The 8,900-nt window shown below is 32.0% G+C and overlaps 1 protein-coding gene across 1 annotated transcript; it reads left to right on the top strand.

Annotated features, from left to right (window-relative positions):
• The first annotated feature begins 4,131 nt into the window (after window positions 1-4,131).
• LOC118027499 (bidirectional sugar transporter SWEET2-like) lies at window positions 4,132-8,636 on the top strand. The gene is given in 7 exon segments (XM_035030882.2): window positions 4,132-4,407; window positions 4,862-4,898; window positions 4,999-5,215; window positions 5,306-5,464; window positions 5,551-5,670; window positions 8,426-8,437; window positions 8,439-8,636. Coding segments are annotated over 7 exon segments (708 nt in total). The 5' UTR covers window positions 4,132-4,346; the 3' UTR covers window positions 8,541-8,636.
• The last annotated feature ends 264 nt before the right edge of the window (window positions 8,637-8,900 follow it).

The raw sequence follows: 8,900 nt of genomic DNA, 5'->3' as shown, positions 1-8,900 counted from the left end.
ATTGGAGAGTTTTCATAGACGAACCTTCATGCAAGCTTGACATGCAGTAATAAATAGTAATAGACATATTTTTTTTATGTATTAATAATTATATGCTTCTTATTTAATTTGAAGCTATGAATTTACTACTTGTTCTTTTTAGTCATTTTACCTTTAAAAATAGTTTTAACCAAACATATTTGATCAACTAAACATATATAAAATTCAACTAGTAACGACTAAAAGTATTTTTTTATTAAACTTTTTTTTTTCAAACCGCAACTATAAATGCTACCACAATACCAAACACACCCTAAGTTAATTCGAATTGAGCTTCCATATTTATTATTTGCAAGATTATTCATGTGGGTTTTGTAGGTCAATCCAGGTTGACTCAAGTAAATCCAATATGTTTTTTGTTTCATTATTTGATAAAAGTATTGTCTATTATGTAGTTGGTTTTGAATTCATGGTTAAAATATATTTCTTTTTTTAGGAAACATGTTAGCAATGCCTCAACATTTTTGTTGGTGTTCAAGGAAATTTTTCTCCGACCCGTGGCGTAGCGCGGATGGATTCTAATATTGTTTGACTAAATAAAGAACTTATTATAAGATACAAAGTTATTAGACACAACTAAATACATGGTTCATGTTGCAAGATCAAATATTTCGATCTACATCTATCTCTTTATTTTTTGAGTTTAATCTTTAATTATCTTTAACAACTTTGTTTTTCATGTCTTATTACTATAAATAATTATTTGATTAAATAAAAAATTTATTCAAAAAAACAAAAGTTATTAAACTTAAATGGGTATATCGGCCACATGTTTTCTCATTGTTTTACGTTGTGGTCCTCTCTCTTTTAATTTTATATTTCTATTATAATTCTAAAACTTTACCTTATAAATTCTGATCATAAAAGGATTTAATTAAAAACATAAAGATGAAAATGAGAGAAATATGTAATTTCTTTTGCACATCATACTTTGTCTGGAAGGTAAATATAAATCTTCATGAGCTTAAGTTAGTACAGGAATAACACCAACCAATCCCAGTGCAAAAAAACAAAAGTCTATTTATCCGACTGTTTCAATGATTAAAAAAGAAAATTTACCCAAAAAAGATGATGAGAACATCAAACTCCAGAATGTTCGCATGATTTATGATGATGGAGGATAGCTCAATCCTAGTATTGTAGTATTTTATTTAGATTTATTTATTAGGCTTTGTTTAGTTAATGTTTTATTTAAGTTTATTTATTGAATTTAATTTAATTATTGTTGGATATTTTTATTTAGTGAGTTATAAACCTAATTATTTGTTGTAGTTAGAGTTTTAGTATTTGAATTATTATTTTTTAAAATATTAAAAAATTGTTAATAACCTGAATAAAAATCATGAAATTGCACACTTTTCCAACTTCTATTCTCTCTTCTTCAACGTTTTCTTCTCTTTCTTTGACATTTCCTTCTTATCTTCTTCTTTTCTCTCTTCCGTAGCTTTGAATATCTTTTGGCCCGCATCCATGTGTTAAATGCCTAAGATAGAGGACAGGTTAATTAGCAGAATATTCCTTGAGTCCAATGAACACAGGTAGGGTAAAGGGCCAACATCAATCATCAATAAACAAAGAAGCAAAAGAAAAACATGTTAATTTATCGAGTTTTGGGGATATTTAACAATAATTATATTAAATTTCTAATGAGAACAGTTTTGGCAGCATCCTCCTGCGTATCTTCTGGGATAAGATTTTCTTGAACGATACTCTCAGGGAAGCCACTTGCTGCAATTTGTATGATATCCAACTTCTATAATATAAGGCCATCATTTTCCATGTTGATTAAGAGTCGAGTTGATAAAAAGAAAAGAAAAAATACTCCTACAAAGTTTACAAGGTCATCATTTTCTCTCTTATCTTCTCCAGAAAGCTCAACGGCTAGCTAGTTCTTTCCCAAACCCTAAATACCTATGTCATTTTCTTTCTGGATTAATTGATTACTTCAAAACTTGTGTAGAAATAGAAATCCCAAGTCTTATTTCATCTCTGCTCTGCATGAATGATAACTTTCTGCTAAGTACAGAGGACAAGGTGAAGAAAGATGTCCACCACCGACCAAAAGTAAGAATAAAGGAGAAGGAAGGCCTGGCCTGCACAAGTTCTCTGCAAACTCGAAGCTTCTTTCTTCTTCTTCTTTTCCCCTCTAATCTTTATGGTATATATCACTTTCATAGTTACCAAACTAATATATATATATTATATAAAGCTAAAGATCAGTAGTGCAAGCATACATTTTATTTTATTTTTCTAATTTATTTCATTATAGGAGTTGCTCTAATAATGTCTATGAAAATCATCATCATGTTTTTTATTTACATGGAATGTTTTCTGGATCAGCTTGTATGTACTTCGATTAATCCTCATAAGTTTTAAAGTTAGTGACCAAATAAACCTCTAGAAGCCATCAATATTAGCAATCTCAGAACTTAAATTTAATATCACAATGAAATAAATTTTTTAATTTTTAATTTTTATCATTGAATTATCTACTAGATAATTTAGTACAATCTTATTTTGATGCTATATGTGGTTGAAGATGCCCCTTTTTTTTTTTATTTGGAAGAGAAAACATTTTATTGACAAGTCTTATTAATTAATGGGTCCATATTGGTACTTGACAATGTGATAAGAAAGTTATCCTAACCTACAAAAAAGAATAATAAAAAAGAGGAAGAAAAATGAGTTTAAGGGCATGCACTGGATCGATCATCATTGATAAGGAATGCAAGTTTATCTTAGCTTTTCAGCTTGTTTTTTTCCAAAACAACAAGCTGAAGAGCTAAGACAAACGGGCCCTTGATACATTGGAAAGAGGTAGTCAAGACGGTAAATACAAATGTATATTATTAATCATAATTGATGTATTCTATCTAGTATTCTAGTTTCATAGATCATGAAATGAAAAGCTTGCACATATATTTTCCTAATTTACCACATATATTTTCATAACTCCAAGAAAATAATGTTCAAATATAAAATTACACTAATTCATTGCTAGTTAACTCTTTTTTCCCTCTTTATTCATATTTGAATTTAGTATCAAAATCAACTCTTTCCCACCTTTGCAAGATTAATAAAGAGTAACCTCATTTTTTTTTAAAAATAAAAAAATAACCTCATATTAGTCTCCAATCTTTTCTTATTAGTTGGATCCCTAACCTATACATCAATTCTCAATCATGTCCTTGCATACAAATCTGAAAATTGTTTATGAGATTGTGTGTGAGAGAGAAAGAGACTATGATTTTATTTGATATTACAGTTCAATTATGTTTTTAAAAATTTGAGTGTTTTTAGCTATAAATTGTCTTTTAATGTTTTATGGTCGTTTTGATGTGCTGGTGTTAAAAATAAAAAAAAATATTATTTTAATATATTTTCAAAACAAAAAATATTTTGAAAAATAATTATTATCATATACCTAAACAGACTTTATATATAGAAAATGATTTTAAATATAATATGGAGGATTGTTGATAGATTGGGAATCAAATTGATAAAAATAAAGTTAGGGGATCCAATTGAGAAATGAATAATAGTTGGGGGCACTAATAGGAGATTAGGCGAAGAATAAAAGAGAAAGGTCGGATGTTTGAATAGAATAGTAATAGAAAGCAATAATCATCAAGCAACTTTTCAAAACTAATTATTTGAGTAGGGTTTGCTGGCTGAAGAATCTTCCAAGCACATTCCTGTCTTGAAACGACCATCCTCGCAACGTTTCATATAAAAAAAATATTTTTTATTTTTTAAAATTATTCTAAATATACTAATATTAAAAATAAATTTAAAAAAAATAAAAAAATATTATTTTAATATATTTTAAATAACAAACATTAAAAACAAAAAAACATACCGATACCAAATTCTTTAAACCGTATCCATGAATTAAAAAGAAAAAATAAAAAAAGTGCAAAGTGGACTGATCTGACGAGTCGTCATGATATGGATGAGGATGATAAGTGGATGAGGATATCACCAACCGGACCCTGCCAGCTCACCCCAGCCCCCTTGTCTGAAGGAAAGCAACGGTCCCCTCTCTCTGACCTGTCTGCCTATTTAACAAAAATCTTACATGATTTGTCGTACTAATTTTAATGTACTAGAGGTTGAGAAACCCTCTCTCTCTCTCTCTTTCTATTATTTCGAAAACGTGAAATATATGAAGACTTCGCTATATACATATATAAAAGAGAGGGAGGCGGGTTTTGTTTGTAAGGCTGAGATAAAAGCTTAAGGCTGGGTTTTAATTGGTGTTAAAGAAAGAGAGGTTGGTTGGTGTTCAGTGAAGGAAGGAAGGATTGATGAGTGACTCTGTTCATAATCCTGTCTGGACCTCTTGCAAGGATGCAGCAGGAATCGCCGGTACTCTTCTTTCGATTCTTCTTCTTTCATATGTTTCTTGTTTAAAGCAAATGGCCCTTTTGTTCTGTTTTTCGATATCAATTTATTAGATTCAGAAAAACAAGATATCTCATATGGTTGTATTTGGGGGTTAGTAACTGCCTCGGATTTCCCCTTTCCATCTTTATTTCTTACAATTTGGATTGCAACAGGAACCCATGTACAGTTTGTTCAGAAAGGGAAGGGAAAAAAAGAAGATATGTGTGATCTTAAATTCTATGCATGCATTGGATACTTTATTTTTGCTTAATCAATGTACCAGTCCCTTTTAGATGCTTGCAATTCCCGTTCTGGAACTCGAAACAAATGTCAAATTAGATGATATGAAGAATGAAGTAAATGTATTTTGCTATATGAATAGAATTGGAATATCATTTGAGAATTTTTCCTTGACACCAATACTTGATTGTTGCAGGGAATATCTTTGCTTTTGGGCTGTTTGTATCGCCTATGTAAGTTGTTCTTCTGTCCTCGGTGTTCTTTCACTACAGGGATTGATATAATTCATCCCTTTGACTGCATTTTTTTTCCCCTTGATGTTGAAAATCTCAGACCAACATATAGGAGAATCATCAGAAACCGTTCAACGGAACAGTTCTCAGGGTTGCCGTATATATATGCACTAATGAATTGCTTGATCTGCATGTGGTACGGCACGCCCATCATATCTGCTGATAATCTATTGGTTGTCACTGTCAATTCGTTCGGCACTGTATTTCAATTAGCCTACATTATCTTGTTTATAATATATGCCGAGAGAACAAAAAAGGTATTTATCCCCTTTTATTTGCAGAACTTATCAACATTTTATGGGTTCTATGTTCTCATTCACTTACATTTGCTATCACTTTGCCGGCAGGTTAGTATGTTAGCTTCGCTGCTAGTGGTGCTTGGCCTATTTGCAATCATAGTAGCAGGAAGCTTGCAAATTCATGATCGAATGATACGGTGGATCTCTGTTGGGTCATTGACTGTTGTTTCTCTCATATCAATGTTCGCTTCCCCGTTGTTTATAATTGTCAGTAAATCAACTATTTCCTTTTAATTAAATATTTCCTCCTTAAATTGCTTAATTTCTAATTGCTTTTTTACCTATATCTCCAGAATTTGGTGATCCGAACAAAGAGTGTTGAATTCATGCCATTTTATCTCTCCCTTTCCACTTTCTTGATGAGCACCTCTTTCTTGCTATATGGAGTATTGAATTTCGATGCCTTTATTTATGTAAGCTTCCTCTGGCACATGCATTTCCTTTTCGTGCAACCTTTTCCCTCTTTATTTTAATACTTCAGATTTAATTACAAGCCAGTTTTGTAATTGTTGTGCAAAAACCCAAGCAAACTAACTGATAACACAAAATAAAAAGGAGTGGTTCGGCAAAGTTACTGCACAAAACTTCACTATTAAATATTAGGGATTATAACCACTAATCAAGAAGCACACTTAAATACCTCACTAAGAAAACCGCAAGATTACTCAAACACCACACTAATTCTGTTGACAAAAAAATCACAAACAAAGGTGGCTGTTACAAGTTACCAATTTCTGCAGCATAAATGCCACACACGCACACACGCACACACGCACGATTAAAGTAAGGTTACACAAGTCCATATTCAACTAGGAAACAAGTATCAAGCCAAATTTCAAAACTTCTTATAATTATAAGAGGGTTTTCTTGGGAATGGAACAATGTATTGTAACTGTACTTAATCAAATCAACAAATCAATTAAAGCCACCTCATTATTCAATTTAAGCCATTAATTTTAACAAATCTCCACCTTGGTTTAAATAGGGACAAATCATCTTCTACCTCAACCTTGTTTTCGTTAAGTGTGAAACTCCACTCTTCACACACACTTGCTTGTACCTTGCAAATTTTTTGTACGATAATCTTCTTTTCCACTATCTATCAAAGCAAAACTAACTCTCTTGTTGGATGCAAACCAAACACTTACTTTTTTGTATATTTAACTACACAAACTTCATTGCATGCCTCCACCTTGAACTGCACTAACCTATCACTTATACAAATTATTATGCATAAGTTTTCCTTTTGTCACTTCCAAAACACCATGACTAACTTTAATATCTAGGCCAGTTCAACCGAGCATGCATAACCAACGCAAATCAAGTTTCTCTAATTGAAATTACTGGCAATTCCTTTCAAATTTTGGGCATGTGGTCTAACATCACCAAACATCTTCATTGTACTTCATTCATCTTAATTTTACAAACAAATCAGCAAATTCCATCCAACTTTAATTTCATTATTCATCTACTAGCACTACAAATCTCCCACCAAATTCTTCATAATTATCTAACCATTCTTTCTTTGAACTAACATGGAAGGAGCATGTAAATCTAAAATTCATGGAGTCTTTTTTCAAACTTCCTTGCCTTTATTAACCTTGAAAGCGCAGCATCTCCAGACTTCTTGCAGTTTAGTTTCTAATATTCTAAGTCGGCTTTCATCTTCTCAAACTGATATTGAAAATGGCCTTTTACGCCATGGACAATAAAACATTCCCTGTTACTGGGAGAGAGGCACATCAACTCTAGGTCTAGGTGGGGAATTTTGATCTAGAGCTCTTTCTATCAAGTCTACCTTTCTCATTCCGCCATATCTCTACCATGATAATCATAATTTTGTTTTTCGAGGGCAACCAACCTTATCATCTTGACATTATTATCTACTCCTAAAACCCATAATTCTCTGGTAAAATTGTACTCACATCATTTAAACCCAAAGTTGCACTTCCAGCTAGCATTGTTTTGTGCCAACGCACTTGCAATGACATGCAAAGATGATAGTGGCAAAGGAGGGGATTGCTCCTTCATTCTCAGTCTATTTTATCCACATTAAAACTTTACCTGTGTCATCAACCCTATTAAATTTTGAAAAGATGGTTGTGCATGCTCATTCCTTCATCTATCCTCAACAGATATAAATCCAATTTTAAAAGAAAATGATTAGTTAATGACTTGGAAGTATAAATACTCAAAACTTTTCCCATGCCTCTAGGTGTTGACTTGCCTAGGACATTGTACTTAATCTTTGAAGCCAAAGCCAATTGAATCTAACTCACTACTTTCTTCTAATTTAAGTTCCAATCAACATCCTTCAGTTGTTCAGGTTTAGTCTCTTTGACAACAATATCAAGTTCTTAAGTTGTTAAAACATCCTTTATTGTGCTTTTCCAAAGAACAAAATTGTTTTCCCCATCACAACAATTTGATCTCAAATTCGTTATGCCGCACAACAATTTGTGTCCTCATCATTCTTCATTTTTGATTGCTTAAGTCTTCAATCAACCAGAATTTGATACCGCTGTATTGTGCAAAACAGGCAAACCAAACAGTAACACAAAATAAAAGGGACATCAAATATAAGTGGTTGGAAAAGCCTACTCTACAAAACTTCCCTATCAAATATTTGGGATTACAATCATTAATAAATCACACACTTAACCTCACTGAACCAAAAACCCAATTACATCCAAGAAATTACTCACAAGAAATACTACACTATCTGGTTGATAGCAAAATCACAAACAAAGGTGATGGCCACAAGAAGTTTCAGCATCCTCCCTCTAAATTACTATGCAACATACATATGTGTCATGTATATATACATCAAAGTCAGGTTACACAAGTCCATCCAACCAGGAAACAATTGTCAAGCCAAAGGGTCCAAATCTTAGGGTTTTCTAGGTTGTGGAGCAATGTATTGTAACTCAATTTACTTAATTAAATCGACAAATCAATTCAAGCCACGTCATTATTTAGTTTAAGCCATAAATTCCAACGATAATGTCCCTCTTTATGTAACATAAATTTATGAGAGTGTTTCATAACTATGTAGTTGTAATATGAATTGAATTATATTTATGCTTTTCATTTTATAAACCGATATATATATATATATCTGGGTAAGTTTACCCCACTAACCAAGTTTGATTTCCATTTGAACTTCAGGTTCCAAATGGCCATAGGTACCATTTTGGGAATTATACAATTGATGTTATACTTTCACTATAAGAAGAAATCCGTACAAGAGTCCAAAGAACCCTTGATAGTTTTGCACGCATAAAATGGACATACTGGCAAAAGAAGGTGAGGAACAAGCAATGTCTCAATTCAATTGTTTTGTTATTTGTGATAATCTTTTATTTGTTTGAGAGATGGATCTTTCATTTGCATTGCTTTCCGGTATATAATGACGGGTGCCAGGGCATGTTGATTTTCCCTGCGGCTATGCTTCAAATAGGAGTGTATTCATAACTTAGTCTAGATAATGGATGCTTTGGAACTTCTTGTTTCAAGGAGTGTCTCCTTGAAACAAGCAGTTTGTGGGCTGTCTTTCTTTCCATATTTTGAATGATTTTAAATTTGATATGAATCCATAGGTTTATCCAACTTCCTAATTAAATGATAATCTAGGCTTCTGGTG

This window comes from Populus alba, chromosome 1, assembly GCF_005239225.2.
Source record: "Populus alba chromosome 1, ASM523922v2, whole genome shotgun sequence".
Classification (NCBI taxonomy): domain Eukaryota; kingdom Viridiplantae; phylum Streptophyta; class Magnoliopsida; order Malpighiales; family Salicaceae; genus Populus; species Populus alba.
This window is presented reverse-complemented; position numbering and strand designations above follow the sequence as displayed.